Source organism: Zalophus californianus, chromosome 1, assembly GCF_009762305.2.
Source record: "Zalophus californianus isolate mZalCal1 chromosome 1, mZalCal1.pri.v2, whole genome shotgun sequence".
Classification (NCBI taxonomy): domain Eukaryota; kingdom Metazoa; phylum Chordata; class Mammalia; order Carnivora; family Otariidae; genus Zalophus; species Zalophus californianus.
In genome coordinates, this window is record NC_045595.1 from 70,792,492 (window position 1) to 70,816,142 (window position 23,651).

Here is a 23,651-nt window from a genome sequence, read left to right on the forward strand (position 1 = left end):
TGTTTGGCTTACATTCCCCTCCCCCGCTCTCCCCCCTGCAGGCCCTGGGCTGTGGGCAAACATTGTCCAGCCCACACGCAGCTAGCAAACAGAATAGGAATACTTAGTGCTCCCCGGCCTCTCAGCCTCGGCTTGTACTGCTCCTGCTGGAGGGCCCTCCTCCATCCCCCTTTCTCCAGCAAGGCCCACCTCAGGACCCCCTCCTCCAGCCCACCTCCTAGCTGCCTCACAGGGAGGGTGTGCTCTCTCTGTGAACTCTGAGGCCCTGGGGCTCTTTCTGAAGGCCCTGGCCCCCTCCTTCCTTCAGTGTGGCTACTCATCTCCCCTCCTGGGCTCCCCTGTGGACACAGACCCTGTCTTTGATTCCCTGTGTCACAGGGCTCAGAAAATCCTATTGCGCTCAACAAGTGACTGAGCAAGCAGCCTCCCATTAATGGCAGCCTAGTCAGGGACATGGCAACGCTCCATGTTCTGGATAAACCGGGAGCAGCTTAGCAGTGTCCCCTGGAGCCAGGAAAGGTCCTACAGAACAGCCCCTGCCAAGGGCAGAGCCCCTCTATTGCCTCCCCAGCAATGAGACAGGGTTACACAAGACTAGCCTTCACCCCACTAGGTTCACCCCCCTGGAGCCCTAGGGGCCTATCACTATAGACTGAGGGCTGAATTCTCCCCAAGTCAGGGATGAAGTGGCTTGACCCTGAGTTGTAGGCAAAGGGAGGTGGAGCTAGAAAAGGAGCACTGAACAGGGAGTCCTAAGGCTTGACTCCCTCTATTTCTAAGAACATCCCTGGGGAGGCCTCCTGGGTTGTTCTTAAGACTCTGAGGCTACTTATCCTCTGGCATGGGCTCCATGCCCCTCCCCAGTAGCCCACAGGGTCAGACTGCCTTCCTTTCGTGAAGCCGCCATTCCCATTTCCTGGGTTCCAGGCCCTACTCACTGGCCGAGTAGAGTGGAATTGGGAACAAGCTGCCATTCCCAACAGTCACTTTGACTTTGTAGATTTGGAGTTCCACAAAGGGAAGACTTCTCACAATATGAAATGTCCCCCCACCCCCAACAGGGCTCTCTTGGGCAGGAGTGAGCCCCCTGGCCCTGGGGTAAGTAGGGGGCTGGATGTCTCCCCAGTGAGGATGCTGTAAAGGATGCAGCTGGGCTGACAATGGGAGGCCAGCTGGACCAGGCCTTCCCTGCTCGTCCTGAAATTCTAGGGTTCCAGGGCCCTCCGGCCCTTCCTGTTCTCCCTCTCTGGGGACTGAATCAGGGTTAGACCTTCACTGGCCTCCAGTGGGGCATTCCTGGCCTCAGGCCACAGACTTGGTTACTGTTCCCTGATGACCACGCTGAGGATGCTGCACTGGTGGGCTTGGCACAGCAATGGGGTGGACCCTGGATGGAGGCGCCTACACTCCCATAGAGGACAGGAGGCCCAGGCCCACAGACTCCCCAGCACAGATGAGAATTCATACCAAGGCTCTGTCTCCCATCTGAGCCCTCGACGCTTTGGCTCCCGCATCGGTGGTCACCTTGGCTGGTAGCCTGGCCAGGGCCGCCTGCAGCTGAAAAGCAAACCTTGCACTTAATATTGGATTCTGCTTGGCAACTGTGGTACCTGAGTGCGGTGCTCATGCCGCCGCAGGGTGTGGTTACTGATCTCGCTGGTTCATCTTCCAGCTCACTTTAGGACCATTAACAAAAGAACTCTCCCCTACAAACTGCTCTGCGGTGAGAGAGGGTTTGATCGATTGTCTGCCCCACTCCCCAGTCACACACTAGGATTAACTAACAGCTTCATACATAATACTGTAGCCGTGGTCTGTATCCTGGAGCTCTGTCCACAATCTGGGAGGTGTAGCGTAAAGGGATAATGGACTTCATGTGGTAGATAAGAAGACAGGGTCAGAGATGCTAAGAAACCTGCCACATGGGCTCATGGCAGGGAGCCAAACCTAGTGCTTCATACAGACAGCCAACTGCCCCTTTAAAGCTTTCCTGATTGTTCACACAAAGACCAGACCGTGTCTGACAAGGCCGAGGTGGCCTGCCCTCCCACCTCTCTGACCTCATCTTCCTCTACTCTTGGCCACCTGGGTTTCCTCTAAGACCTTCTTCCCCACTCAGGACCCTTGGCTGGGCCTGCTGGGCCCTCTGCATGGGGGCCCGTCCCCCACCTTTCCCAGCGTGGCCCCTTCCCACCCTCCAGGGACCCACTGTGAGCGCCCCCTCCTCTAAGAGGCCCTGGGTGCTAGGTCTGCCCCTGAGGAGGGCAAGGCCCATGCCTATTTTGCTCCCCCCACAGGGCCTGGCACAGAGCTTGAGGTGGTTCTCAAACCAGCTGTTATAGAATAAAGAAGTTCTAATTCAATGGCCAGCATAACATCTGGGGAGGACAGCAGACGGCAGCAGAATTGAAATAGCAATGCAGCACCATCACGTGCCGTGTGAGTCTAGAAAGCCCCCTACCCTCTTCAAGCTCCAGCTTCTTCAGCCATATAAGGGAGCTCCATAGGTTCTCTCTAGCACGTGGATTCCATCTCAGCTCCGAAGGGACCATGAACTGCTCGGGCTGTGTCGTTGCAAGACTGGGGGTCTGTGACTAGCTGTGGGAGGGCAGGGGGGCAGCAGAAAGAGGAAGATGGGCAAAAGTGAGACCAGCTGCTGGAGTGCTCCTGGCTCTAGCTTCACACTAGCAAGGATCCCTGTTAATTTAGGTAACAAACGTTTATCTAGTGCTTGCTATATGCCAGGCACAGGTCGAAACGTTTTACACTGTTACGTCTCTTAATGGTCAGAAAAACCTTAGGGTGAGTACTGTTATTACTGCTATATGTCAGATGGAGGAAACTGAGGCACAGTGTGTTTATAACCTACTAGAAGTCACAAAGGAGGTGAGTGATGGAGCTGACATTCACACCCAGGTCAGGCTCCGGATCTGTGTCCTAACCACTCTGACGGCTGCCTCCCTGTGCACTGTGTCCCCCTTGCTTCCTGACACACTTTCCCCCCTCTCAGGAAATGACAAAGACTGAGGAACTCTTTGCAAACACTGACCCACAAGCCCTTCAGAAGGACCCAAAGCATCTAAGTGTGACTCCCTCTCTGGAGGAGTGGCCCAGGGTCCTGGGAGTCCCCTCTAGAGGCAGTAATGACCAAGGCCCCTCACTTCCCGCTCCAGCTCCTGCACGCGATTGCTCAGCTGCTTCACTCTGCTTTTCGCGCCCTCTGACTCTGCCGTCAGCACCCGGTTCTTTTTGGACAGCTCGACGATTTTGGTGGCAATCACATCCCCGGTCACACCGGCTGTGCCTACGATGAAGAAAAACAGCGAGGTCAGGGAAACACACAGGCCCACACATCAAACTCATGCCACACTACCAACGGCCCTGGGGTTTTAAAAGCTAGAACCCTCATGAAAGGGCAGAGGCTCAGGGGAGTGACTACATACCTGGGAACCCTGAAACCCAACTCCAATGAGTAGAAATGCAGCCACTCAGCAAAGTGTAAATTTTACTTCTATGGGATATAAGTTTATTGCCCCAATTCTTCATGTCCTCCTCAGTGACAGGGTTACACATCCACACCCTAGGCTCTATGACTCTGCCGTGCCCTCCAGCCAATAGGTGCCCTCTCAACCCCTCTATGCCTGCCTGACTCTGGCTCAGCCAATGACTTGTTTGGTCAATGGGTTGTTAGCAGATAAGGCACAGGTAGAGGCTTGAAAAGCACTTGGGCAGTTAACTCCCCCTCTTTTCACTCGTGCCAACTCCACAAGGACACAGCCAGGCCAGCTGGCTGGTCCCAGGAAGAGGAAGAGACACGTGGAACAAGGCTAAACCGCCCTAGCCAGGCCTGGCCTAGATCTGCCGAGCCCCAATTAACCCCAGATGTTTGATGCTTCTTGCTGAATGCTGCTGACATTATGTGCTGGTTTCTTACACAGAGTTTTGTGGTGACATCTAGTCAGTACAAACGCATGCATCCATCTGTAAATATTTGTTAGGCTTCACCAAGTATTGGGCACTCTCCGTACTAGGGATTTAATGGTGAATAAAAAAGACTTACGGAGTTTACGTTGTAGCTGGTGAGACAGATAACAAAAAAGCAAATAAATATGTATTCCAATGATCGGGAGGACTACATGCTATGAAATAAAGTGAAGTTGAGCAAGAGGGTGAGAGGGATGGGTGATGCAATTTTAGATGGAGTGGTCAGGAAAGGCCTGTCTGAGGAAGTCCATGTGAACAGAGACCTGGATGAATGAAGTGAGGGGTCAAGTCATCAAGAAGAGTGTTCTCAACTAGGAAGAGTATTCTAAGAAGAGGACACGGCAAGTGCAAAGGTCCAGAGGCAGGCATATGTTTGGAGTATCTGAGGACCATATGGCGGGCAGAGTAGCTGGAACACAGTGAGCAAGGGCAGGAGGCTGAGGAAGAGGTAGCTGGAAGGGTGTGAATGTGGGAGGTTGAATGGTATGGGGCCGTGCAGATGGCTGGCAATGGGAGCTAGCCCCGCTTGGCTACTGACTGACTGGGTGGCGTTAGAACCCCTGGCCCAGCTGTGCAACAGCAGATCCAGTCAGAGGGTCTGGAGGTTCTCTGAATGCTTCTGACACTCCAGCAATGGGTAACTGGCAGAGACACCTCCCTAGGCCTGCTTTTTAATACAACCATCATGAGCCTCAGAACAGCCTGAGTGTGACAACTGGTGAAGGTAAACAAGGATGCCTGATGGTTTTCAGAGTGACTCAGCCCGGCCTTGCTGCTGCTGGCCTGGCCGGGCACTGAGTAGGGCAATGAGGGCAGCCGCCCGTGGCCACCTCCTGGCTGCTGAAGAGGCCGGGGATGCTTCAAGAGAAAGGGCTCAGAACATGGGGAGGGAAGCCCGACCTAGAAGTACACAGGGCCCAGCAGCGAGTTTTCTGGGTTATGTTTTCCTTCCAGGACTCAAAAATCCCAGAACTAGACATCATGAAGAGGTCCAAGAGAGGCTCTCTCTAGTCTATTTTTTTTAAAGATTTTTTTAAATTTATTTCAGAGAGAGAGAGAGAGAGCACAAGCTGGGGAGACAGGCAGAAGGAGAGGAAGAAGCAGACCCCCCGCTGAGCAGAGAGCCAGACGTGGGGCTCGAATCCAGGACCCTGAGATCATGACCCAAGCCGAAGGCAGATGCTTCACTGACTAAGCCACCCAGGTGCCCCTAGGCCCTCTCTAGTCTAAAGGGCAGGAAGGGGGACTCAGAGAAAACAAGAAAAAAATTTTTTTTTTTTTTTTTTTTTGCTTTCCCAAGCCCTACTCTTGAAGCTGTAACCCCATGGTAAGGGGGCAGCAGTGGATGGACAACCACAAAAATGCTAAATATGTGGGTAAATATAATAGACTATTTTTGTCTCCTTAGGCTCTTTATGTGTAATGATTGAGAGCAAATATTATAACATTGTCTGTTGGGATTTTCAATATATAATGATATAACACATATAAAAGCTGCACTGTACGGGGGAGGGCAAAGGGACCAGTAGGGTGGTAGTTCCTTCATTCCGCTTGAAGTGGTAAAATGCTAATTCTAAGTAGACTGTGAAAAGTTGTGTATTTTGTGATCACCTGAGCAATCACTAAAAACTCATACAAAGAAATAGAGTTTAAAAACAAAAACAAAAACAAAAACAGAATTAAAGCAATCACTAAAAATCCAGCCAGAGGAAAACCAGTCCATTAGCTGTCAGCAGCCCATCACTTGTGGCCTGGTCTAAAAACATGCACCAGGCCCGTCAGACTTTTCTCTTCCAAACTTGATGTTGGAAATCAGAAATGGGGACTGCACAGCGAGGACTGGGCTCAAGAGGTCTTGAGGAAGAGTTAGGCAATCAGATGAGGCCATGAGCAGGCTGGCAGAGATGACAAAGAGAGAGCATGGGACAGGCTGGGCGAGAGGGAGGGGCCCCCATGTCCCCAGTCTCCGGGGGTGAGGAAGCATCCCCTGCTTCCCCCCTGTAGCTCATCGGCTTCTATACAGCCCTGCTGAAGGGCAAGCTGCCCCTCCACATCTGAACCCGAGCCAGGCTGGGTGTGTTTCTATGTCTCCCGAGTCCTTCTCCTCAGTGTGTGGTTTTCGTTTTAGACAGAAAAGGCCCAAAGAATAGAGAGAGACACAATAGGCTACCAAGGACCTTTAGGATACCAAGTTCCCTTTGCTTTTTCATTCAGTTTTGGTGCTTTGCATGCACCGAACCTTAAAGAGACTGGCTCTCAAAGGCAGGGAGGGACGCTCTGGCAGATGCCGGCTGTGGCCCACTATTATTTGTGATCAGTTACACCAATTTTCTGCTTCAGTCAGCTACCTGGGAATTGCTCAATGGGTATATGTGGAACAGGACAGTCAGGGCCAACGTCCCCACCAGATCTTCAGGGCCAAGGTCTAGCTCATAACCACAGAGCCAATGTCCAGCCCACACCCACAGAGCTAAGGTCATCTCCAGGCCCATAGGCCAACGTCCCTACCAACAGAGCCAAAGTCCAGTCCAGACCTCAAGGGCCAAGCCCCATTCTAGATCCTACTGGGTCCTAGGAAATCCCCTTAGAACAGCTACCTTCCCTGTCCCATCCACTTCTCTGGAGTGCTGGGGAGTAAATACCTACTTTCACTGGGGGTTTTTCACATCCATAATATAATGTCTGAGCCTGAGCAGCAAGATCAAATGGACCCTGCTGGCCCACGACATGCAGCTAGCATCCATGGAGAACCCCTGTCGTGAGTCCTATCTGGGCCACAAACACTGCCCAGAGGCCTGCAGACTGTCCCTGCGGTTCATGTGCTCCCATTTCCTGGTATGCTGGCCTCCTTGGCTGGCTCTCTTCCTCCACCCGCTCCTTCATTTCCAGGACTCATCTGGACAAGACTGACCACAGCTGGCCCTTGGCACTCTCTCTCGAGCACCTGCCCTCTGGAACCTGCTGTTTGCCCTGCCCAGGGGGCTCCACAGCAGCTGGGCCAGCTACCGGGACTTCCAGGCAGGGACTGTTGCAGCCACGCTGGAGCTACCTGTGAAGGCAAATCTGTCCTCTTCTATTTTCTTTTTGAGATGTTTGATTTCAAAGTCCCTTTCCTTCAGCAGCTTGTACAATCGCCCATTTTCATCCACCGTCTCCCTGAGCTGCTCTCGAAGGTGTGCAATCTCATCTTCAAGCATCCTGTAAGGGCAAAGGCAGAGTTACAGGGACCGATGATGGGCGGGAGTCAGGTCTCCCCCACCCAGGTGTGTTGTATCTGGTCGGACACTAGGTGGTGGTAAGGACTGGTCCGTACGAAATACAAAAATGCCAATGAGCAGATTTTAACACACTGTTCTCAAAACTGAGTGCACACACACACACACACACACACACACACACACACACGAAAGGAGAGAAAAGGTTTGAATAACATTGTTTACTGTGGACTTAAAGGAGCGCTATATAACCGACCACCCCTCTCCAAGAATTCATACTCCATCAAGCATCCATGGAACGTGGATAAAAATGTATTATATTATAGGCCACAAAGGCAATCTTGGCAAATTCCACATGGTGGAAATCATTCAGGCCATTTTCTTTAATGGCAATTGACTAAAATTAGGAATCAATAGTAAAAAGGTGGCAAAAATTCAAATAAAAAACCCCAAAACCCATTGTCTAAATGGGTCTAAAAAAACAAAAACCACTCTCCTAAATTATATATGGGTTGAGAAGAAATTGTAATGTGTATTATGAAGCATTTAGAACAGAATGACTGCAGCGGCAATATACATCAAAGCTTGTGACATGCACCTAAAGTGATACTCAGAAGGACATTGATAGTCAGAACTGCATATATGTATATATACACACATATTAGAAGACCAAATAGGAATTGCCTAAGTCTTAAGGCTAGGCCTCTAGTTTTCAGGTAACCCTGACAGAAAATCAGAGCAGGTTGTTGGTTTTGTTTATTATAAGTTGTCTTGCCGGACTCTCTTCAGCACTTTAAAACATGAGAAACATGTGACTGATGGGCCTGTGATCACTTCTACTGTGAGGCACGGAATGGGCTCCCTAGGGACAGGTGTGCGGGGAAGCAAGAAAGTTACAGAAGTTAGAGGGAACAGTAATTATTATGTAACAGCTGATATTGTCATTATCATTGTTATTATTATCATTATTATTATTATTATTAAGTAGGCTCCATACTCATCATGGAGCCCAATGCAGGGCTTGAACTCACAACCCCGAAATCAAGACCTGAGCCGAAATCAAGAGTTGGACATTTAACCAACTGAGCTACCCAGGCACCCCTGATATTATCATTAGTGTTGTTATTCTACCAATGGCTCAAGTCTCCACCAATTCCAGTTTCTCTGATTTGGGGAAAGATCATTGGGAAATAGGTCTGGGGTTAACTTAGAGCTAATATTTAGGAGCCATAGGAACTTTTTCAATTATTGAGCAAACTGTATGTTTTTCCCAGTTAGCATTTTTTAGTAGAACGTTTTGAAAATTGAGAAACCATAAAAAGTAGAACCTGAAAATGGAGAAGATAGATTCTGGGCCAAACCAGAAGCAAAGACACAACTCAACAACAATTGTGGTTTATTTTTTTTCCTTTCTTTTCTTCTTTTTTTTTTTATTAGCGGAGAATTTTGTATCAACATAGCCTTCTGCTTCTAATAGCAAGTATAAATCAACATGCATCTGTGATGTTGTTGAATTTAGAACAAAATGAGAAGATTCTGGACTCCTTTCAACCTCTTCACCATGGAAGAACCAAGGAACCCAACAAGAGCTTCTTTACACAGGTGTGTTTATGGGTTGTTATGTGTCAGGAAAGGGAAACTGGCATAGGAGAATGATCCCAGATGAGAATTTGGAGCAATGATCATTTATGAACCATCAGAGTTAGCCAACCAGCTCCTCAGAAACCCAAACACAATTTTCATGAAAGAGAGACTGAATAAGAAAATTCAAGTGAATAAACTACACCCTGATGAGCTTCAAATTTTCCACTTGACTTTAAATTATTTTTAAATACTGTTTATACCAATATATCCATAGGAGCACAGATCTATCAGACCCAAGTCTGACAACCTGTGTCAAAACTTCTGTGGCTCAACTTGTAAACACACATCTAGTCAACCTGATTGCCCACTGGTCTGTGATCAGTTCATCCCCTCCCTCCTTACCTCCCTCCAGTGCTCCTGGGAGAGTTCAAACTTGCATTTACCTCTGCTCAAAGCTGTTTTTCAAGTTTTGATCCCCAGGTTGGAGAAGACTGAGGCCATCGGAAATCTCCAAGGGCTCTTTTTGGTCATCGACATTGATTTCGAGGCTCAGTTCCTTTTCCTTCTGTTTCTCCATCTGCTTCTGTAACCTTTTGTGCTGCATCTCCTGCATGGCCTTGAACTGGAGACGTAAGGTGTCCTGTGCACCTTCATCTGCTGCCATCTTGCCCTAGGAGTAGGAAAAGAAGCAAACCCCACCAAGTGCACATTTCCCGAGAGTACTCAGCACACTATCAGCTCTGTCTACAGCCTCCAAGTGGGGAGGACCCAGATTAGCCTTGTGGTGTCCATATAGAAGCTCAGAAGACCCACCCTCACCTCAAATCCCCTAAAAGCCAAAGCTGAGCTGAGCATCCTCCCCAGCCCTGAATGTGCCACCAGACTGCAAAGGCATCAGAATACTCCCCAGAGCTGAGACTCAACACTGCCCTCCTTCCTGTCTCTAAAAACAGTGGCTCTCAACTCTGGCTGGATATTAGACTCCCCTAGGAGCCCTAAAATATAACAAAGCTTGGGCACAACATCCTTGGACCAATTAAATCTCAATTTCTGGGAGTGGGGTCCAGACATCATTACTTTTTAAAAATTAAGTATAATTTAGACATGGTAAAGTACATAAATCCTGAGTGTACAGCTCAATGAATCTTAACATAAGTAGACATCCCTGTGGTGACCACCCGGATCAAAGTATAGGGTACTTCCTGTCCTCCAGCAGGGCTATCTTGTGCCCTCTTCAGGCAGGTGTCCCCCCTCCCCCAAGTAACCACTATTCTGACCTCTGCCATTAAAGATGAGTTTTGTTTTCTTTTTAATCAGCTCTATTGAAGTATAATTAATTGACACTAAAATATGCCATTTTATGTGTGAAAACTAGTCTTGACAAATACATATATTTGTGTAAACCACCACCACCATCGCTGTAGAACATTTCTTTCACACCAAAAAAGTTCCTCTGTGCCCCTCTGCAGTCAGTCTCCCTGCCAGTCCCAATCCCAGGCAAACTCCGGTCTGCTTTTGGTCACTTATGGTTTTGCCTTTTCTAGAATTTCATATAATTGGAATCATATGGGAGGTACTCTGTGGTTTGTTTTCATTTTGTTTTGCTGTGTGTGTGTGTGTGTGTGTGTGTGTGTGTGTGTGTGCACGCGCGCGCGCTTAGTACTACCTTCTAGAGATTCATCCGTGTTGTTGCATGCATCATTAGTTCATTCCTATTTATGGTTGGGTAGTACCCCATTGTGTAGATATATCACAGTTTGCTCACACACTCACCTGTTATTGGACACCTGAACTGTTTCCGTTGTCAGCATTTATGAATAAAGCTGTTATGAACATTCATATATAAGAAAGTCTTTGTGTGAACATATTTTTTTTTTTTATTTCCCTTGGGTAATACATAGAAGTGGAAATGCCAGGTTAGGTGGTAAATTTATGTTAACTTTATAAGAAACTGCTAACTTGTTTGCTAGAGTGACTATAACATTTTCTATTCCCACCAGCAGTGTATGAGAGTTCCAGTTGCTCCACATCCTTGCCAGCATTTAGTATGGTCAGTCTCAATTTTAGTCTTTCTAGTGGGTATGTAGTAGTATCTCAGTGTGCTTTCAATTTGCATTTCCCTGATGTCAAATTATATTGAGCATCTTTTCATGGGCTTACTGGCCATTTGCATATCTTCTTTTGTGATGTGTCTATTTATATTTTTTTGCCCAGTTTTAAATTGTATTATGTGCTTACATTCTGGGTGGTTTTGTTTACTTTTGAACTCCAGATAAACAGAATAACAGAGCACGAACACTGGAATTTTTAAATGGTCCCCACACGATTTTAAAGTGTAGCAAGTGTTAAGCACCCCTGCCTTAAACCAAACCGAAGTCACATCATCCACCCACCAACCAACTAGCCATAAATCTTGTTGATTCTCTATAAATGTCTTCACATCTGCCCCCATATTTCCGGCACCACTGATACCGCTCTCACTATCATGCTCATGGCAACCTCAGGGCCTTTGCACTGTGGTTCTCTCTCCCTGGAATGTTCTCCCACCCCCTCCCCCAGCCAACGTCGACTTTACTCACTTCTCTCAAATGTCACCTTATCAGAGAGGCCTCTGCACTCTTCTCTTGTAGAAAGCTTTCTTACTCTCACTGCCCACACTCCTCATTCTGTGGTATCTTCCTCCACAGTACTTGGCTTCACCTGACGCACTGTATGTTTGTTGATTGCTTCTCTCCCTGTCTGCCAGCCCAACAATGGCAGGCACTGTGTGATGTTCATTGTTGGGCCCTCAGTGCCTAGAATGGGGCCTGGTGTGTAGCAGGCATGAAATGAGTATTTGGTGAACTAATAATGGATGGTTCTGTTCCCAGGACTGCTCAGCAGGTCCCTACTGCCCTGGCTGTCCTCTCCTTCTTCCCACCTTACTTATAGTCCAGCCTGCATTGGCCAAGGGACTACTTTCTTTAAAACACAACTCTGAGCCTGACATGCCCAGCACCAAAGAGCCTCACTAGATGCCCTTTAGCCACAAAACCAAGCCCAGTGGCATTAAAGGCTTTGGGGGATTAAGCCTCTGTTTCTCCTTCCAGTCTATTGTCCTCTCTAGTGTCCCCTTGCTCCTCTATCTCTACATCTCCCCCTCCTCTGACTTAAACCTTGCTGGTTCCCCCAGGCCCGGCATAAGTAGCACATCCTTTCCTGACCCTCTAGGAAGAACATCCTCCCTGCATCTACATCTCTCCACTGTACTTATCTCCACCTTGTCCACAGGGGTGGTCCCAGAGCCCATACCGAGGGCTTCTTAAACCTGTCTCAGTATCGAATCTCTAGGGATACAATCTACAAGTACTGATGTCCAGGCCCCAGCCCTGGAGGATTCAATCTAATAAGTATGGAGTGGAGACCAGGCATGGGGCTGTGTCAGCGTTGCCCAGGTGGCTGGGGTGTGCTGAGGCCTGAGCCTGCAGTCTGACCTTGAGCCTGTTGCAGTAAAAGAGGCACTGGTGTTACCTTGGAATTCCTTACCAGGTAGCTCGGCCCATAAGAGGAACTATGCAGTAAAGAATTAACTCATCACGTCTGGGTTGTCCACACCCTGCCTATTCCAAAGAAAGGTCTGACCCTTGACCGGCTCCTAGGAGGTAACCTCTAAGTCTTTGGTATATCCTGCCTGGCAACAATGCCTTTCTTTACCTGGGGGACTTGGGCCACTCCAGATCGTCTATGCTAACTAACAATGTGATTTTATGATAGGGGCCTTGGGTCACGCCATGTATCAGCTTGACCTCTAAAGGGGTGGGAGATTGAATGACTAAGGTCAGCCATTCAGGAAGTCAGCCATGCCTGTGTGACTGACCTGCAGTAAAAACCCTGGTCCCCAAGGCTTGGGTGAGCTTCCCTGGCTGCCAATGTTCATGCATCTTGCTGGGAGAAGCAAGCGCTGTTCCTGAGGCTCCACTGGGAGAGGACAACTGGAACCTTGTACCTCGTGTCTCCTAGACTCTGCCCAATATGCCTTTCTCCTTTGTTGATTTTAATCTGTAGCCTTTTGTCATAACTGTATAACAGCTTTTCTGAGTTCTGCGAGTGCTTCTATCAAATCGTGGAAACTGAGGCTAGTCTTGGGGACCCTCAAACTACAGGAACCTCTGGACACCTGTGCTGAATGTGTGGCAGCCGTAGATAAGTCTCCCCTCAGACTTTATTAAACAAGCAAAAGGGTTTTTATTGGGGGTCAGTCACATAGGCATGGCTGACTGCTGGCGTGGTTGACCTTAGTCATTCAATTTCCCAACCCGTCTTTTGGGACACCCAGGGATATAATGTAACTTAACAACTGGACTCAATGTTATAAACAGGCAAATCAGACTTTTTCTGTAAAGGGCCAGATAGTAAACATTTTAGGCTTTGTGGGCCATATAGTTTCTGTTGTAAATACTGTGCTCTGCTGTTGTAGCAGAAAGTAGCACTAGATAAGCCAGAAATGAGTGGGTGTGGCTGTGTTCCAATAAAACTTTATTGCAAAAACAGGCAGTGGGCTGGATTTGGACTTTGGGGCCTTAGCTTGCCAACCCAATTTAGGGGAATTTCCCCTGAAAAAGTGTCTAGAGATTGAAGAAAACCTTGTTGAGCCTATTATTTGAAAATGTAACTAAAGAATTTAAAAATAAGTTTATCCTGTGATTTCCTATTTCTGTAGATTGTAAGAAGGGACAATCATATACTTCATTTTCCAAATTGGGTCACCTTGGAGAGTGAAAGGGAGCGCTATTAATAATCATTCTGGGTCAACAGCAACTTGGAGGCCGTGCCTAGCATATAAAGCAGCAGTTCCCACCCCTGCTGCGTACTGGAACCACCTGGGGAGCTTTAAAGATACTGGTGCATGGGTCCCACACTCAGGGATTCTGATGTCACTGGTCAGGGCGCAGCCTGGGTGTTGGACATGCTGGTCTGGGCTACTGTACAAGTAGCCTGGCCCAAGCTGAGATAGCACCAAGGGTTCAGGGTGAACTTGGCTCTGTGTGAGTCTAGAGTGTTTCTAGACCTCTTTGGGTCTCAGTCCCTCTTCAGTGAGCAGGGGATGATGGCAGGGAGGCCATAGATATGCTGTGAGGGGCAAATGCAAAGCAAGGGGGGTATGTGTGTGTGTATCAAGATACTTTGTCAGCTATGCATTGGTAGGAACAAAATATTATTTTTTCTCCCTTCCTGGTGGTCTCTCCTGGGAATTTCCTTCCTCCTCCTCTTGCCCCACACCCAGATGCTTCCTGTCCCTCACAGTGATGCTTGTGACCCATCAGCAGAAAGCCTTCCTTGGCTGCTGGGCCTGCAGTGACCCAGCCCCATGACATGGCAGCCTCTAGCCTCCACAGCCACTCCTTCACATCACAAGGTCACTTCTTCTGCACCTTATCTCCTGCCTGCTCACCCCAGTATCCTCCTAGTGCCTCCCCATCTCTCTGGCTGCCTGCTTCCCATCTTAGCTCCCAGGTCTTGTCTTGGTATCTCTAATCTATACCACATATGACCATTTGGGACCTTTCTAAAACCAGATCTAAGTGGCTCCTACCTCTCCAAGACCCTGTCAGGACTCATGGAGGTCACTCTGGCTGGCCCAAAGGTGGCGTTCATCCCACATTTTTAGTTAACTTTCACAGAATGCTCTATGAGGATTTGAATTTGTTGCCAACATTCAAAGATCTGTAGATTTCAGTTAAATCCAGATTTTTTTCAAAAGTTCTTTTTCAAAAGTTTACAGGTCTGGCCATGCTGGGTCCTTAGTCCTGCAAGAATAGCAGTTGCTGGCCAGAAGGAGTTCCCTCTGGGCAGGCTATGCTCTTCCCACTCAACACCACCCCTACCACTCCCAGGTGCTGCAGCCAGCACATCCTGGTATCACTGCTCATAAATGCTGTTCTTTCTCTTACACCTGCTGGATTCACCCACTTTCGTTTCCCATCAGCCCCAGCAGATGTTTGGCTTTGTGACTCCTCCTAACGCTCAAGCCTGGAGGCATCTCAGAGGCTTGCTTCAGCTGCTCTACCTTCCTGGGATGCCTTCCTCCCCAGGCTTTTCCCCCTTGGCCCTTTCTCCTTCCCATAAACTCCTGTTTAACCTTTAGGATTCCCCTGGGGTTACTCTGTGGACTCCTAGAATCCCCTGGGCATCCCTTAACTTACTCAATGTATTATAATTATCTATGACTTTGTTTCTATTCCTTCCTTTTACTAAGAGGACTCTTAAGGGCAGAGGTCTTATGCCTTATTTTTTAATTCTTAGCATCTTGCCCAGAATGGGCCTTCAATTATTTGTAAAACTGTCATTGAATGAGTTGTAGCTGGTGCTCAAGGATGAAGGGGAAAACAATGAATGAATGATACAGAGAACAAACTGATGGTTGCCAGAGAGGAGGGGGGTGGGAGATGGACAAAATGGGTGAAGGGGAGTGGGAGGTACAGACTTCTAGTTATGGAATGAATAAGTCACAGGATGAAAGGTACAGCACAGGGAATGTAGTCAATGATACTGTAATAGCATTGTATGGTGACAGATGGTGGCTACACTTACTGTGGTGAGCACAGCATAACGTATAGACTTGTCCAATCACTATATTGTACACCTGAAACTAATATAACATTATGTCAACTACAATTTAGAAAAAACTTAAAAAATGAATGACTGAGTAAATAAACAAACAAAGAGTAACATGTAAAGCCTTTTTCTGTTCCTGATATGCACTTGAAGTCACTGGGGAACAGGTACTTCTTGGATGCACACTGTTTCCTGGGCAAATTAATATCTGTGCTTCAGTTTCCCCATCTGTAAAATGGGATGATAATCATTATATACTTCACAGGGGGGCCGTGAGGAGTAAATGAGAGAATGCATGGCAAGTGTATGCTATAGCACCTGGCACAGAAACTCTCCTGACAGTTTAGCTCTTACTATCTTTCTCCTCATATGAAATGGGGTGTCCTCAACCCAGCCAAGCCTGTGGGAGACAGACAGCATGTCTGCCCTCACAGGGCACCTTTGGTCTGCATCAGCCCCCAGGCCAGCCCCCATGCTCTGTGCTAAGCCGGCAACTAGTGGAGATTTGGATGTCGTTGGTCTGGGCTGTGGCCTGGCATCTATTTTCATTTATTTTTTAGTTTATTTATTTATGTTTTGCATCTATTTTTAAAGTTTCCCAGGTGAGTCTAAAGATGAGCTAGGCCTGAGAATGAGGGGAGGTAAATGGTCTGAGAAGGTGGGGAGACCTGCAGGAGAGGCAGCACCTCAGTCAGCTTGAAGCTGAGTGCTAAAGAAACTGGCTTAGGGTGGGGAAAAGGGGTGCCGGGAGTGGTGGGGCAGAGGGTTGTCCTGCCAGAAGAAGAGCATTTGCAGAGAGAATGTGATGAGTGTGGGGAACTGAGAAAGGCTCAGGACGGCCAGAAGGCAGGGCAAATGTTTGGGGAGGGACTGGAAAGAAGGCCTTATCTGGCCCAAGTAAGGAGCCTAAACTTCATCGTGAGGATGCTGGGGATGTTCAGAGGGCACAGACAGGATCAAACTTGCATTTTGTGAAGCTGGAGGCAAAGGAGCCTAGCTGAGAGGATGTTTCCTGAAAGGAACATGGTCCCGAATCAAGGCTGTGGCAGTGGGGATGGAGAATGGGGAACAGGAATGGTGCCATATGGAAGAGATGGGGGGAAAGGGTGCAGCCTAGAAGGAGAGGGGGAGTCTAGCGGGTTTGGGTTTGAGTGGCTGGGGAGATGGTGGGTCCAGGCAGAAGAGTTTTCCAAGCTGCAGGCAAGCCTGGTGCCGGGCACTGCTGAGTTTGAGACTCCCTAGGCTTTCCACCTGGAGACGCTGGGTGGGTCTGTAGCTCAGAAGAGCAGCCTGACCTGGAGCCTCAGGAGTCTAAGACTGGGGTATGGACAAAATACAGTGGGGAGAAGGTGAGCAGGAGGCTGGGAAGGAGGTGGGAGAGAAGGAAGGGGACAATGGAGGAAGACGATGGCCAGGAGCAGATAGAGGTGAGCAGACATTACCAGGTAGGGATGGGGACAGACTGGTGAGTCTGAGCAAAGAAGAGGCAGGGTGGGCTGATCAGGGCCGAGGCTGTGGGGGCTGGAAGCTGTAGTTAGGGGCAGCTGAAGGGGGGATGCCAGGGACCTCCTGAGATGGGCCCCAGGCCACATTCTTCCTCCTCTTCCTAAACAACTGAATTACAAATCAAGGTAGACCCTTGACCGAAGACAACATGGATCTCAGTTGGGGATGCTGATTCCCAGGAAGCAGAAAGGAAAACTTGTACTTTATAAAAGCAAATAACAATAATGCCAAAGCTAAATTTTTCCAAAAACACCTCTTGGCCCTCCCTGATTCCTGACTAATTCATGACAATGTGGTTGGTATACATTAAAAACAGGAGCAAAGATATGCCTGTTCTTTATATTTTGGGAGTCCAGATGAAAGAATGGAAGACTTTCTGTCACCTTCTACCTACCCTCAGGTAGAAACTGTTAACGTTAATCTCTGAATCTTGTCTCTGCAGTATAAGCCAGCATGGGTATGCAGTGGGTACTAAATTAACATGTGTGCCATGAATGAATAGAGGAAGCACAGCAACAATTTTGGCCTTAGAGCAAACAGCACTAAGGACACTCAACTTGATTTCATTTGGTCCTGTAGGACGTGGATTAAAGATCACTCAGCAAATATGCATTGGCATCACACAGAGATCTATGGATGGATCTCTTCTTATGGAACTTATAGTCTGGTGGAGGAGCCAGACATTGATCAAGTGATCACATGAAAAAGCATAAAATGATCACTGGGTTGCTCTGAAGGAGATACATAGGGGTGAGAGTCTCTGTCAGGGAGTTTGACATAGTCTGGGGAATCCAGGAGAGCAATCCCGAGGAAGTGAGCCGAGACTTGAGTATGTGTAAGACTTAAGTAGAAGAGGAGCATTTGGGCTAAAGGGACAGCATGTGTGAAGGTTCTGTGGCAAAATGAAAAACGGCAGGGCCTCTAATGATCAGTGCCTTCGACTCCCCCACCCAGCACATCTAATCCATCAGCAAATTCTCTTGGTCTACATTCAAAATATACCTAGAACCGGAGCACTTCCCACCTCTTGATCCTTATTGTAGCCTCCTAATTCCTGTCCCTACATCTGCCCTCGCCCCCAACCCCATGGTCTCTTTTCAACACATTGGCCAAAGTAACCCTGTTAAGACATAGGTCAGACCACGCCCACCTCAGCATAAAAATAGGGCCTGGTGTAATCTGGTCCCTCTGCCAATCTGGTCCCTCCCGTCTTTCATTATCAAGGATGCATCAAACTCACAGACTTTTCTGCTGGCTGTTCCTCTGCTGGAATGTTCTTCCCAAGGTACTTACATTTAGTTCCAGGATTTTTGTTGTTGTTGTTGATTCTTTGGGATTTTCTACATAGACAATCAGGTTGTCTGAGAACAAGACAGTTTTATTTCTTCCTTTCCAACCTGTAATGGTTTCTTTTCCTCTCCCACTCCAGACAGGTAGACAGGTGTCTATTCAAAGGGCATTTTCTCAGGGATACCTTCCCTGCCCACCCTACCTAATACGGCATTCCGTTCCCCTGCTTCCATCCCCTGAACTCCCTCTCCCCTGCCGTTTATTTTTCTCCATCACGTTTTTCACCGTCTGATACACACAACATTTTACTTATTTATCATCTATGTTCTCCAACTAGTATGTAAGCTACCTGAGAGAGCACATTTTAATCTATTTTGTTCATTGTCGTATTGCAAACCTGCAACAGTATTTGGCACACAGTAGGTGCTCAGTAAATATTTCTGGAAAAGTGAATGAATTTGGCCTTTCTTAGTCCACCCATCTTTGGTAACCAGCTGTATCTGTGAACATGCTATTTATAAGTAATTGTAACAAGTGCTTAGACAAGCATTATCTTTTAAAATCCATCTTAATAACATTTGTGTCTTCTACATGTGGTGCTCTGCGACATGACCAGGGTCTTGTTACTTGCTCTGGACTTTAGTAGAAGTGGAGGTGCAGAGAGTTTCAAAAGTTAAAGCTGAGCAGAACTTCTGGCATGTAAAGACTTTAGAAGCTGTCAATTCTATCCTCACAATAAGAAAAAAAAATCTAAACTAAAAATGAACAACTGGAAATTAGTGGAACTCAGAATCATTAGACAATTGAGGTCACAGGGCAAACTGCTCCCTGAAAACTGGAGAGTCAGGTGAATAAAGAGAATCACAGTTTACTGGGAGCAGAAGCCTACAACTAGAGTCAGTATCAGTAGACACACTAACCTGTAATTGGATTGTTGAGGGCTCGGTGTGGACTAGCTTGCAGTTTTAAAACTCCACGGAGTCTAGTCCTTTGGGGGCCCTCATACTTTTATGATTTTTACCCCCAGGAACCCTACCAGATTCTCAGTGTGAAAATCAGAGGAAAATCTGCTCCGCTTCTGGCAGTGGGAGAGGAAAAGCAACCATTATAGACTGGAAAGAAAAAAAATAAAACTGTCTTGTTCTCAGATGACATGACTGTTTACGTAGAAGATCCCAAAGAATCAACAAAAAAAGAACCCCCCCCCAAAAAAATCCTGGAACTAAAAAACAACTATAGCAAGGTTGCAGGACACAAGGTTAATAAACAACAGTCAATTGTTTTCCTACATACCAGCAAAGAGCAACTAGAAATTGAAATTTAAATGTAACACCATTTATGTTCACATAAAAAATGGAAATATTTTAGTATACATCTAACAAGATACGTAAAAGATCCGTATGAGGAAAACTATGAAACTCAGATGAAATAAATCAAAGAAGAACTAAATAAATATTCCATGTTCATGGATAGGAAGACTTCACTACTGTTAAGATGTCAGTTCTTCCAAACAAACAAACAAACAAACAAACAAACAAACAAAGTTGTCCATTCTTCCCAACTTGATCTATAGTTTCAACACAATCAACACAATCCCAATCAAAATCCCAGCAAGTTACTTTGTGGATACTAACAAACTGATTCTAAAGTTTATATGAAAAGGCACAAGACCTAGAATAGCCAACACAATTTTGAAGGAGAAGAACAAAATTGGAGGACTGATGCTACCCAACTTTAAGGTTTCCTATAAAGCTATAGAAATTGAAACAGTGTGGTATTGGGGAAAGAACAGACAAATAGATCAATGGAACAGAACTGAGAGAACCCAGAAATAGACCCATACAAATAGAGTCAACTGATCTTTGAAAAGAAGCAAAGGCAATTCAATAGTCTTTTTGACAAATGGTGCTGGAACAACTGGACATCACATATAACAAAATGAATCTAGACACAGACCTCACACCTTTCACAAAATTAACTCAAAATGGGTCATAGATCTAAATGTAAAATGAAAAATTATAAAACTACTTGAAGATAATATAGGAAAAAAATCTAGATGGTCTTGGGTTTGGCAATGAGTTTTAAGATACAATACCAAAAGCATGATCCATGAAAGAAAAATTTGGTAAGTTGGACTTCATTAAAATTAAAAACTTCTGGGGTGTCTGGGTGGCTCAGTCTGTTAAGCAACTGCCTTTGGCTGGGGTCATGATCCCAGGGTCCTGGAATCAAGCCCTGCATCGGGCTCCCTGCTCTGCGGGGGGCCTGCTTCTCCCTCCCCCACTCCCCCTGCTTGTGTTCCCTCTCTAGCTGTCTCTCTCTCTCTGTCAAATAAATAAATAAAATCTTAAAAAAAATAAAAACTTCTGCTCTTCAAAGCCACTGTTAAGAGAATGAAAAGACCAGCCACAGTCTGGCAGAACACATATCCGTTAAAGGACTGCATGCAAAATATAGAAAATAACTCTTAAAACTTAATATGAAAACAACCCAATTAAAAAGTGAGCAAAAGATCTGAATACACATCTCACCAAAGAAGATATATTGATGGCAAATAAGCGTATGAAAAGATGTTCAACATCATATGTTGTTAGGAATTGCAAATTTAAACAACAATGAGATACCATTACACACCTACTAGAATGGCTAAAATCCAAAATACTGACAACACCAAATGTTAGCAAGGGTTTGAAGCAACAGGAGATTTTATTCATTGCTGGTGGGAATCCAAAATGGTACAGCCACTTTGGAAGACAGTCTGGCAGTTTCTTGCAAAGCTAACCATAGTCTTACCAAATGATCCAACAATCATATTTACCCCAATGTGTTGAAAAGTTATGTCTACACAAAAACCGGTAAGCGAATATTTATAGCAGCTTTATGCATAATTACCTAAAATGAGAAGCAACCAAGATATCCTTCAATATGTGAGAAGATAAACAAACTGGTACAACTATACAAGGGAATATTGTTTAGTGAGGAAAAGAAATGAGCTATCAAGCCGTGAAAAAATTGTTAGCCATGAAGGAAAGTTAAATGCATATTGCTAAGTGAAGAAGCCAGTCTGAAAAGGCTACATTCTGTATGATTCCAACTATATGACAGTCTGGAAAAGGCGAAACTATAGAGAAGTAAAAAGATCAGTGGTTGCCAGGGTTTGGGGAGAGGGGAGGAGGGATGAACAGTGGAGCACAGGGGGTTTTTAGGGCAGTGAAACTCTTCTGTAAGATACTTTAATGGTGGATACTTGACATTTTGCATTTGGCAAAACCCACAGAACTGTACAACACACACATTCACACAACCCCTAATGTAAATTATGGACTTTTGAAGTTAATAACAACATATAGCTTCATCGGTAGTAACAATGTATCGCATCAATGTAAGATGTTCATAATGGGGAAAAGGGAGGAGTATATAGGAACTCTGTACTTTCTGTTCAATGTTTCTGTAAACCTAAAACTGCTCTAAGAAATAAAGCCTATTAAGTTTTTTTTTAATTAAGGCTAGGTCTTCATGGAAGGAACTCTCGGCTCAGGAAAGACTTGGAGCCAACGGAATGGGGAGAGCGGCACCCACCCACTAGGCTACTTCCTGTAGCAAAGCAAAGGTCCCAGAGACAGTTGAGCACTGGGGACAGAGACCAGGCAGGAAGGGCTGAGGCCCCTTCCAGGCATGAGCTTCCTCTGCCCCCACCAGCCTCCCTCTTCTTTCTCCCTCTCTCTTTTTTATTATGTTTTCCTAGAGTATTCCCAGCAACAGCCTCGGGTCCTGGGGGTGGAGAGGAGAAGCCCAAGAGATTCCTAGCTGGGAGCCCTGGGCACCGACTGCCTGTCAGGCCCGCATCAACATAGGGACGGGCTTGAGGTGGGGGTGGGGCGCACATGTCTGGTTGGCCGGGTGGGAGTCCCGCTCTGAGGGGACTCGCTCGTCCGGGTCTCGGTCCCGTGGGGGCTGGCCCTGAATCGGGAATATGCAGGAGTGGTTACCAACAAGCCCCTTAGTTCCCGCTCCGCCTCTCAGTACTGTGCAGCAGGGCTCTGCAGCCGATAACCAAAAGAGGGTGCTGCTCCGACAGACCTAGGTCGGAGTTCTGACCATGCCACCTACTGTGTGACTTTGGGCAGGTGACCCACCCTCTGCACCTCACCAACTCCTGTACCATACGGAAACTAAGTGTCTGTTTGGAGAGGCGAGAAGGCTGTACGTGGAGATTCACAGAATGAAGTGGGGAGAGACCTCGCTCGCCAGGCCGGCAGTGAGCATCGGGCCAGCGGCAGGGCAGGGTGCCCGGGCGAGCTTGTGCGCTCCGACTCAGGTCCAGGCCCCCCCAGCAGCTGCGGGCTCCCCGGGCTTCAGCCTGGGACCTTCGGCCCTTCCCCGCACTTACAGCGGCCACTCCGCTCCTCACTTCTAAGGCCAGAGCAGCTGTCTCCTCGTCCGGACGCCTGCACGCGCTGCCCCAGCAACCGTCACCAGGGAAACTAGCAACGCTCTATGCGTGACGTCACCACGTGTCTACGGAGGCCGAGGGGGCTCCGGGAGCTGGGAAAGTGACGGTAGCGTTTGTGACCCAGGTTGAGGAGGTGTGGGAAGAGGGGCGGTGGGCTGGGTGGAAAAAGGCGTTGTGTGCCTGAGACTTTAAAGTTGGCCCAGTCATCCGATTCTGGAACATATGTTTTAAAAGTTTCGTCGGCCAGACATTTTGGGCAGAGATGCATTCAGTGGTCCTGTAAGGGAGTTGAAAAGTGAATGATCCCACCACGAAATGTGACACATTCAGAATGTCTTTGAAAAATATGGGGGGAAATTGTGTTGTGATGGTGTGAAAAAAGCAGGAGGCAAAATAGTAATGGCTAAATAAAGCTGTGTTTTTTTAAAACGGAAACAAGACTGTGAGGAATACATAGAAATATTAAAAGAAAATGGTTATATTTGGATGGTGGAATTACAGTGCTGTTTTTATTTTTGCATTTTGGGGGACTTAAAAATATTGAATATGGTTTATTTTCATCGTGGAAAACACGTTTGTTTTTTTAAGACACTGCCCAACTTAAGTCACTACTATATTCAGGCTATATGGAAGTGGGAGGCAAATTTCTATGAAAGGAGATCCAAGGAAGGTTTCCCAATATTTATCCAGGCCTTCATAATTTGAAAATGTCCAAACATCTCATAATTGCTTTTCTTTATTTTTTCCTCATAAGGCATTCACTCCATAGACATTCACGAACATGTGGCACCAGACCACATTTTGCAGTATCAATCAGAATATTGACACTGATACACCTATCTTATTCATGTTTAATTGTTGTTCATGTTTGTGATGTGTTTTGTCCTATTCAATTTTACAACATGTGTAGGTTTTCGTACCCACCACCACAGTCAGGACACTGAATACTTCATTCACCACAAGGATCCCTCTCTTGGGCATTTATAACCACATCCACATCCCTCCCCCACATCCCAGTCCCTAAA

General features: G+C 46.9%; 1 protein-coding gene across 1 annotated transcript in view; it reads right to left on the bottom strand.

Moving 5' to 3' along the window:
• CCDC13 (coiled-coil domain containing 13) overlaps window positions 1–22,643 on the bottom strand; it is a 52,201-nt gene extending 29,558 nt beyond the window's left edge. The window contains exons 1-5 of the mRNA XM_027583366.1: window positions 22,564–22,643; window positions 9,227–9,453; window positions 7,034–7,182; window positions 3,162–3,304; window positions 1,468–1,557 (exon numbers count right to left, since the gene is read on the bottom strand). Of these exons, the coding sequence (XP_027439167.1) occupies window positions 1,468–1,557; window positions 3,162–3,304; window positions 7,034–7,182; window positions 9,227–9,447 (603 nt within the window). The 5' untranslated portion in view covers window positions 9,448–9,453; window positions 22,564–22,643. The remainder of the gene's footprint in view (window positions 1–1,467; window positions 1,558–3,161; window positions 3,305–7,033; window positions 7,183–9,226; window positions 9,454–22,563) is intronic.
• Between the last annotated feature and the right edge of the window lie 1,008 nt (window positions 22,644–23,651).